The 9,862-nt window shown below is 41.8% G+C and overlaps 1 protein-coding gene across 2 annotated transcripts; it reads right to left on the bottom strand.

Moving 5' to 3' along the window:
• Positions 1-6,109: 6,109 nt before the first annotated feature.
• Positions 6,110-9,592, bottom strand: socs1a (suppressor of cytokine signaling 1a). 2 transcript variants are annotated; one of them, XM_063213098.1, is made up of 2 exons: positions 9,436-9,592; positions 6,110-7,030 (listed from the first exon to the last, which is right to left on the bottom strand). In XM_063213098.1, the coding sequence occupies exon 2, from the start codon at positions 6,956-6,958 to the stop codon at positions 6,365-6,367; it is 594 nt and encodes a 197-aa protein (XP_063069168.1). In that variant the 5' UTR covers positions 6,959-7,030; positions 9,436-9,592; the 3' UTR covers positions 6,110-6,364. The 2 variants fall into 2 exon arrangements, with proteins under 2 accessions (XP_063069168.1, XP_063069157.1); XM_063213087.1 differs by lacking the exon at positions 9,436-9,592 and adding an exon at positions 7,792-7,989.
• Between the last annotated feature and the right edge of the window lie 270 nt (positions 9,593-9,862).

The following is a 9,862-nucleotide window of genomic DNA, read 5'->3' on the forward strand; positions in this document are numbered from 1 at the left end:
ATCTACCCAATTCAAGCCTTGCCGAATGCCGAAGCACTCTCAGATCATCACCAATCCTTGGCCAAATTCACATCTAATCCAATTAACCAGAGAAATTTGGCAGAGAATAGGTGATGATCTCAGGGTGCTTCAGCAAGGATGAAATCGGGTCAGCTTCAGCTTTGCGAAGGTTGCATTACTGAAGACACATGCGATCTTGGAATAAAACTTGCTTACCTCTACTCTGTCCCCCAACTCTGAGGATTGTCTTTTCAAGCAGGACAACGCTCTAAGCCACTCGGATTTGTCAATTAGTGTGAGGATGGAGGACCAAATGAGCAAGACCCTGTCATGGCCAGCCCAATCTCCAGGCCTGAGTGCCATTGAAAACCCCTGATATGTGATCAAGAGGAAGAGGGATGGTCACAAGCCATCAAATAAAACTCAGCAACATGACTTTTTGCACCGGGAGAGGAATTAAGTCATCCAAGAACAATGTGAATGACTGGTGGAGAGCATGCCCAGACGCATGAAAGCTGTGATTAAAATGCAGGGTTATTCCACCAAATATTGATTTCTCTTCCTATGTTATGACATTGAGTGTGAACAGCATCTTGTTTTCTTTGCCTTTTTGAGGTCTGAAAACATTGCAGTTTTTTGTGTTATTTAGACCTTTTTTTGTTTGTTTGTTTTTGCAAATAAATGCTCTAAATTACAATATTTTTATTTGAAATTCGGAGGAAATGTTATCTTACTCTAGTTTATAGAATGAAACAACAATGTTTGCTTTAATCAAACACATACAGTACCTACAGTAACCATAGTAAATTCAGAGAAATTGAACATTTCGAAGTGGCCTCTCAATTTTATTCTGCGACTGTATATTTCATCCGTATACAGGAGTCCTTAATGTGAAATTTGACAAGTCCGAGCAGCGCCGGATCAAAAAGAAGGTGATGGAATGCTTGCAGCTTTAGAGTATTTTTATGGGGGCTCATGGGTGTGTGCCTGGATTGTCTTGGATTAGTCCCACTGTCTCCCCTACCCAGTCTGTTAGACCTCCCTCATTATCAACAACACCATACCATGATGTTTTTGCAATTATGCAATTAATTACTCAAAAAGGCACACATGGTACATTTTCCACAGAAATGATCACGTGGTCAGGTAAAATGGTCCATTATATTACACTTACTTATTAATTAATAATGCACATTTTGGTAGTTTGTCCAGCATGTGAGTCCCTTTATTTCTCCCACTCCTTTTCTAAACAGACGGTTCATATGATCTGTATTCATGACCGTTCATTGATGTTTATTTGCACGTAAAAATGTGGTTTATGTTAACTTTTGGTCACATCCTGTTTTTGTTGTTGTATCCTACCAGGAATTTCTCTCTGACCTCCCCTCGAAAGGTTCCAACTCATGTGTTTTCCAAGCAGGGACACTGATGGGGGAGGAGGGGGTGGGCAAAGGGGTCAGTTATCCTGGGCCTAGGGAGAGGGGTTGGTGGGCAGAATTAGGTCCTCATTACATTGTAATGGGGAGGGGGGCTTCTTCAGTTGACTTTTGTCCCAGACCCGGCCAAAGCGGCCCTGTTTCGCAACTCTACATGTGAGCAGCTCCCTTGTACACAATAAGCAATGTCATGGTTCAGCACAGCTGAGAGAGTTCCACATTATTTGGATGTTTGCACTTGCTTGGTGTTTACTGTGTCATGGTGGTTCTATGGAACTGAGCCAACCTCCTCAACTTGGCCAATAGTTCTCACTAAATGAACAGATGTAAATAACAGAGAACACCAGCCACAGTATTCACACTTGAATGAAGCCTAATTATGCAAATGACATTATAATTAAACGTACTGTCATGGTAAAGCACTGTAAGTAGCTTAACATTTATTGTGGATGATGAACTAATGTCATGCACATGCAGAATGCAAGGTGTATGCAGAGTTTTAAAAAGTATTAAAAGGTGATAAATTCAAAAGCCAAAATTTAATGGCCTTAAAAGTTGTAAATTTCCCCAAAAAGTATTATTTTTGGAAAAACGTGGTATTATTTTTTTAGTGTTACCATTTTGATAAAAAAAACTTTGTTGGTTCACCAATTATCACTGTTTTTTCATACAACAGTGATTCGTGCAACTGTAGCCACCCTAAGCATTGTACCATCCCGCCGCACTGCTCCCTTTTTTTTGCAAAAAACGAAAATGTATTGTAACGTTAAGGAGGTAGAAATTACAAAAGATGTCTTGTTAATACTTGCATCGGAGTGTCGTGATGGTTATAAAAAAAAGTCGAAAGGTAGTGAAAAAGGGTATTAAATGGTAGTAAATTTGACTTCAAGATTTGTGTATATACCCTGAGAATGTGCTGTAAAAAAATAATGCTATGCTACCAACAGGTTATGTTTACAATTCAGGGGTCTCCAAACTCTAGGCTGATAATGTGTACTTAATGAGGGCTTCTTAAAAAACAAAATCCATCAATTTTGTGTCGACATGCCTTATGACACAAGAATTGTGAAATGTTTGATTTGTGTAAATGACCATGTTTTTTTTTTTTTTTAAAAGCATAAACTAAATACTAAAAATGTATGTACAGTATATACGTACACATCAAAAAAGTTTTTTTTTTTACACTACTGCTGCATAACTATCTTTTTAAACAGAGCTTGATGGATCCTCACATATTCCTGAAGGGCTATCTGGTCCTTGTAGGCACCACACTAGTCATCCCTGGCCTACATACTGTAGTAGATTGTAAAAAGCTAGCAGAACCCCTCACTGGCTCCCAATACACCATATAGTAACTGGGTGAATGATCAACCAGGAAGGAGCCAGGGGGTGACACACACACACACTATGAAGTGACGTGCACAGTACTCAAGTCATTCACAAGAGTGACTAGTTGTGGTATGACTCAACACTAAGAATGCGTTTGGCGTGACGACTGCCCAGAACACTCCTAGTCATCCTGTGATGTGATGAGAAGTCAGACTGGTGGTGTGTGAGATCCTCGTCTGTAATTCACATGCGTGTGTCTGTATTCCACAGAGGCAGGGTTGTCAGATGAGGCTGATGATTTCCAGCCCAAAAAAGCCTAGAATCACAAAATCCCGCCCACTTCTATTGATTTCTATGGCAAAAACTGGGCAGGTTTTTCTGCTAAACACCATTTTTACCCGCGCACGCCCATCCTAAGCAGCCCAATTGGGCGGGAAACAGCCCAATCTGGCAACACTGCTTAGAGGAGGGAAGATGGCATGTGCTGTATTATGTGGGTAGCCCTGGTCAGAAAGCAAAGACATACTGTAGACTAGCTATCTCTGTACTCGGTCTGTCCTTTTTTTTTTTGATATATTTTTACATGAACGTTTTTTGTCACTCCTCCTCTACCACGCTCTCACCCCACCCCCGCCTTTTTCTTCACCACCTCCACATTTTTTCTTGTTAAGTCATTTTCTTCTAGGTCATTTTCATGTTATCGTTACCAGCTTTGACTAAGAAAGGTTGCCAGGTATGGGGATGTGTGTGTGTGTGTGTGTGTGTGTGCGTGTGCGTGTGTGCATGCCTGTGCGCGTGTGTTAAGCAGACTATTGTTGCTTTATCGTAAATGGCACTCTCCTCCCCCTTCCTCTTCACCACCCCCTAGAGTTGTAAAGGTACTGTGATATGCCAGCCCACTGTTTCCTAGTGTTGGCCACACCACACGAGGCCTTCCTCCCTGTGATGTGGGGTGACAAGAAGTGGTGTCACTACTGTGAACTACAGGCAGTCATGTATTGTAGTAGCACAGCTTCCTGGAACCCTGCACTGTGATGAGTAGAGCACTGAGGTGCATTGAACTAGTGCACACACACACACACACACACACACACGTTTGTTTTATGAGAAAAGGCTTATTCACAACTATGTCTGTGTTTCTCATTGGAAACTTGATAGGTGTTAAAAAAGTATGTATTTTTAAATGGTTATTTCTTTTTCTTGTGGCATGTCCTTTTTAGTATTTACACAGGGGGGGGGGTTGTTAAGTGTTATTGCTTTTATTTAATCATAACTTTTACCCTCCCTTTTGCCCGCCTTCATCCATGGCTGTAGTGCCCATGAGAAAGAGGCCTAATCCCATCTAATTCTAAGGATTGAAACTATTAGCAGGTAATAACTTTGTCACTTTAAGACACTTGTCTCTTTGGTCAGTGCCTGTCACAGTAAGTGTCGTATAATGGACCATTTCACCTGACCACCTGATCATTTGTGTGAAAAATGTGCCATGTGTGCCCTTTTGACTGCCTAGGATAACCCCCAAAATCCTGTGAAAAGCCGCCTTCTTTTAATGGCATTATCCTTCTCTGCCCCAGGGTGTCTGTGCGTACACATACACACACACACACACACACACACATTACTAGCACTGCACACTACTACACACGGCTTGATTCCTGTCAGATTACGGTTTTCAGGGAAGGACTTTGTAATCTTCCTGGAACTGTGACATCGCGGAAACTGGTCTAACCAACGGCAGCCACGGAAAAGGCCTTCAACCTTCAACCGAAGCATATGGCAAACAAAGTAATAATCTCTCTACCTGTGCTGACCTTGGGGCTTTCAATCACTCAATCACTCAAAGTGCAGGCCCCTGAGCTTTTGGCACACACAGAGAAGATACTTAACCAGGGCCGTAACCAGACATTTTCAAATACCAAGGTCAAATACTGCGTGCTGTAGGCCTCCTGCATACTGTACATTTAGAATGCTTCAAACACTTCAGTCAAACTCATAAATGTTTTCATTAATCACTGCCTTGAGGATAAATGGGGGTGGCGTATAAAGACTGAATTTATCATTGATCATATATCGTTTTTCATCAATAGATAAATTACTGATTACTGAAAAAAAAGTACAGAGGACATGACCTCTGTGACCTCAATGATAATTACGGCCATGTACTTAACTGAGTGGGCTATCCCTACCCTACACTGAAATATACAGTACAAATGGGATAAACGTAATGCAGCATATTGATGCGGCAAAAGTGGGCAGGCCTTGTCACAGTCTTGGTCAAAATGACAGTCAAAGACAAAAATGTGCTATAAAATTAAATACCAGTTATAAACCCTATCTTCAAATAGTAATAAGAGTGGTACTGTATAACAAAAGAAAATGCCATTTACAACAGGAGACCAGTAGGCCTATGACTACACATCCATAACCAGCTTGACAGTTAACAGGAACACTCCTTTTGTAGGCCGCAAATGTAGGCTATTTATCGCCGGTGTCTTGCGTCACAGATTTGTAAGAAATGAAATCAACCTGAAATGACGTGCGATGTTCAGTGCAAGTTGCAGTTCAGTGTGGGCTACTCATGTAAATGGGGAAACCGATAATACCGAGACACAAAACTTCCCATACTTCCCCATTCAGTATAAACACTGCGCTTTGCTCTAAAGTTTTACATGAAGTGGTGAGCAAAGTCCTTAAGCGCTTTCACTCTTAGTCACTTTCTGAGTAACCTCCAGCAGCTTGCTCTGATCTCGATTTATTGGTAGCATGGATGACTGTTAGCAACTATCTGTCTACAGTCTGGCTCCTCCTCCTCCACAGCCTGGGTTATCGCAAGCTCTTTCATTTCTTGTAAACGCTTGTCTGTACGTCCGCTCACTCAGAGATTACTGTCACCACAGCTCCACCTATCCACTACTTTACCCCTACCCGGATGAATCACTGTGGTTTTATCACGCACAGAGACCACACACAGGTGTCCCTGAAAAGGCATGTGTTATAAACAGGTGACAGTCCAAGGACAGGAATTAGGAACTTTCGATTTCATGTCAACTTCAAATATTTAATCACTATCCTTAGGACCCTTGCACTACAACTGCCATTATTCTATACTGTTCACACACCAGTCTTAGTATCATTTACCTATGTGCCTCAAATACAAATAAATCTTGGCTCACCAGTTTGATGTTGTGGCCACAAGCGTGGATGAGAGGTCAATGTTTTTAAGAGGCCCTAAGAAAAAAAAAGAGAAATTCTTCCTCTGAACAATATGTGTTAGGAGCCTTCAAACAAAATCAGGTGGGCAGAAAAACAGGAGAAAAAAAATATCACGAGAAGATTGTGTAGTATAATATTAATATATTTATTTTCCAAATAGTTAGAAATACTTGATCCTGCACAGCAGGCATATAATTTAAAAAGGAGCATCGTCCTTGCATAGTGTAAACATCGAGACGTTCTGTAAACATTCCCCACACATTTTCCAAGTCTTGGTCCAGAGTATGTGCAACAAAAATAACAGGTCCTCTTTGGCACGGGACACCCCGCACAGAGTCTGCCATCCACATCACGGCTCAGTGAGCTTAATGCATTCAGTATGGTATTCAAAACCGATAGGGATACGAGTGTAAAAAGTCTTTGAGGATAGGATTGACAGGGATGCGATCTATGTCCACCTCCTTCCCGCACGACTCCACAATCTTGCGGCGACATAGCTCCTGCAACGTTTGCACCTGCTCTTTCCTGAACGGCCGAGTCAGGCTCTTTTTGGGCGAGGTGATGTAGTATTCCAACAGTTTGAAAAGGGAGTCGAAGGACTCTGAGCTGCCGGACAGGCTGAAGCATGAGGCCCGGTAGTTGATGCGGATGCTGATGGGCCCAGACTGAGCCCTGTAGCTCAGGGTAAAGAAGACGTCCTTCTGACGGCTGTCGCGGATGAGGAAGGTCCCCAAGGGCTCGTTCTTCAGCTTGTTATGGGCTTCCTCCACAGTCATTGGACCCCAATAGAAGCCACTGTTCTCCAGCATGGACGTGGTGTGCGTGATGGTCTTAAAGTCTTTCTCGCTTCTGAAGGGCCGGAAGTGCGTCTGGCTGGACCTGGGCCGGTGGGACTGGGAGTCTGAAGCTGGGGGCTCAATGCTGGCTCTGCTGCATTCGTCTGGGCCTGCGTTGCTTTCCAGTCGACTGTGTGCTACCATCCTACATGGAAGACCAGCCCGTGTGGTCTCCCATAGTCCTCTGTTGCCGTCCTCCAGGTAGGTCTCGCTAATCTGCAAAATGAAAGTGAAAGAATAGATAAGTTCACCATCGTATAGTCACAGTAATCCAATAAGCATTGGTTAACCATTGGCCAACATATGATAGATCTGATTCCTTGTTACATTTAGACTTGCATGTTTTTTGTTGTTCTGTCAATAAGGGTAGGCTACATAATCATGGCAAAGTTTACACACACCAGGGATTCATGAAAACATGGTTAAGTTAGTCCAGTTTACAATGGCGTAACTATAACAAGGACTTGAGATAGCCCTAGGCCTACTGTATGTTGGGATCCCCAATTTTAAAACTCCTTTGATAATGCAGGAAGAGTAGCCTAGAAGAGCTGCTAGAAATTCTGGGCCCAATGGCACACAATGCCCAGTCAATGTAATAGGCTCTATTGCATTTACCAAGGGCTCTTGATAGGCTCGGGGGACACTTGGCCGTAGCGCTTCAAATAGGAACTTTATGAATACATCCACCACCGATAGGCATGGGAACCGATAGAATCACTACGAAACCCAATTTGCCATGTAAAATAGAAAATGGCACAACAGGACAGATCAAACGGCGAACACGAAAGCGCCCAAAGTATGCTATAGTCATTATGTTGTTATTATTGTTATTTTCTCCCTTTTAAATCAAATCACAAAACAGTTGGTACTTTTGAATAGTTCCCCGTTGTATCGGTGCTGTTACGATAGCCTATGCCAGAAACCCTATTCACGCTCCACTGAATACGCTACTTGGATGGATACATCTGAAATCTTACCGTGAGGATATCTGACCAGAAACACGCGTAAAATGTCTGCGTTGTTTCTCCTCAGCGGAAATCAGTGTGTTGTCACTGATTAAATTCCAACTAGCATGTAGTATTTCCACCGTCATTAGTTTGCCTTTTGTAAGCAGGCATAGGCTACTCCAGAGTTCGTACAAACTGAAACGTTGTCTGTAGTCTATGAGCGCAGTGTCTCTTTATAGGCGTACTACCTTCAAACTTTCTAAAGCCCCGCCCTCTACCCCACCCGTGGATTCCTGGAAAAGACACTACAGAGAGAGAGCCTCTGAGTTTCTTGTACAGAGTAGGCTACTTCTTTTTTCACTCCGATTTAAAACCTGGCAGCTTTCCAACCATATTCATGTGTAAGGTCAAGTCTTAATGCAGCAATATCAATCATGTGCGCTTTGACGACTACTTTCAGTATATGGTTTGTTTGTTGCTAAAAGGAAAACTGTTGCAACCTGAAATAAGCTGCAATAACCAAAAAGAACGACACTGGCTGACCAGTATTGTGAAAATAAAATAAGGAGATGCTGGTAGAGTCTACGCACAATGCGTAAATGCAATGCGTAATGCGTAAATGCAATGCGTAAATGCAATGCATAATAATAATAATAATAATAATAATAATTATTATTATTATTATTATTATTTATTTATTTATTTTCCCCAGTCCAAAAGGCACAGTTCTGCGAAAACCTAACGCATTGCGTGCCATATCTTCTTTGCCAATGTTATTACCCATCAGTGAACATGCACAATGCACTATTCAGATGTAAATAGAGCATAAGAAAAGCAAAACTCAACCAATAAAATGAAACTCTGTGGAGGCAACTGACCTATGCCATAGCCTACATCGAGTTTCAGTTCTGAGAAAACAGAGAGGACAGCTGGCTGCAGGTGTAATTCATTCTATGCAACACATTCAAGCTCCCTGATCCTCTAGTCTAGCTGCACACATGCAACACAGAAAGGAAGAAAAACACATTGGCTAAATCCATGGGCTTCAATAAGTCTTTGCAGACAGCAGATGTTTTCAACCCCAACTTTATTATTATTATTATTATTATTATTATTATTATTATTATTATTATTATTATTAGGCCTATAAGTAGCCTAGTAGCCTAGTAGTAGGCCTAGCAGTAGAAGGGGCCTGTATACAGTAGCCTAGTAGTATGGGGCTTATTCATTTCAAGATAACAATGAGTTAACGGCTATAGGGTCAATGTTGATGTAATCTGTAACTCATTAGAAAACAAAAACTAGAAGTATGAAACCTGGAAACATAAGTCATAAACGTTCTTTCAGTTTTGAGGACTTCTCCTAAAGCCCGTGTTTACAGTTTGAGGAAGGGCAAGGGAGGAGGGGGAGGAGAGAGTGAACCAATTGGGACATCAGTTTGTCTCTTAAAACAGAAATGAGAACAGTTCCTTTGAAGGAAATGAGCGTACTGTGTAATTATCAAAATAGGACAACCAGACGTGACCTCAAACAAAGCTTACAGAAAATGAAACTTGTCAATATAGCTAGGCTAGGTACACAGGCTGGTGCAGAAGCAAATTGGGGCTGCAGGACTCCAGACATGAAAAACAGCTCGTTTTCCAATGGAATCTAAAAATCTTAGAGGCTACTCACCGTGGACGACGTCGTGGAGAATGGAGGGTAAAAAGGAAGAAGGATCCATTTAACATGTTAAACTTAAGATGTCATTGAATCCCATTTAAGATAACCTAATTGCTATTTGACGAGTCTGCACGCAGGGTCGTTTACCAACTGTGTGCGCATTTCGGGGAAAGTGAAAGTGAAACCAAATAAATGGCCCCGCTAGATGTCGCTATGCACACTGTCGAATAGATTGACTGTATTTATCCCTAAGGGAAATTAAGATGTGAAGGAGCCTGCACACAAAACATTGCAAGACAGATCAAAACACATACACACATGTACATACTCACACAGGCATTAGAACATATCAAATGTTACACAGCTCTCTAGACTGCGAGCATTACGCCTAATTAAATCCAAAACTCAGTTATAAAGCATGCATGCATAGTTGCATGCA

This window comes from Engraulis encrasicolus, chromosome 2 (assembly GCF_034702125.1).
Source record: "Engraulis encrasicolus isolate BLACKSEA-1 chromosome 2, IST_EnEncr_1.0, whole genome shotgun sequence".
NCBI lineage: Eukaryota > Metazoa > Chordata > Actinopteri > Clupeiformes > Engraulidae > Engraulis > Engraulis encrasicolus.

Excerpts from the sequence above, each read along its gene's own strand:
- socs1a (XM_063213098.1), bottom strand. The coding sequence starts at position 6,958 with ATGGTAGCACACAGTCGACTGGAAAGCAACGCAGGCCCAGACGAATGC.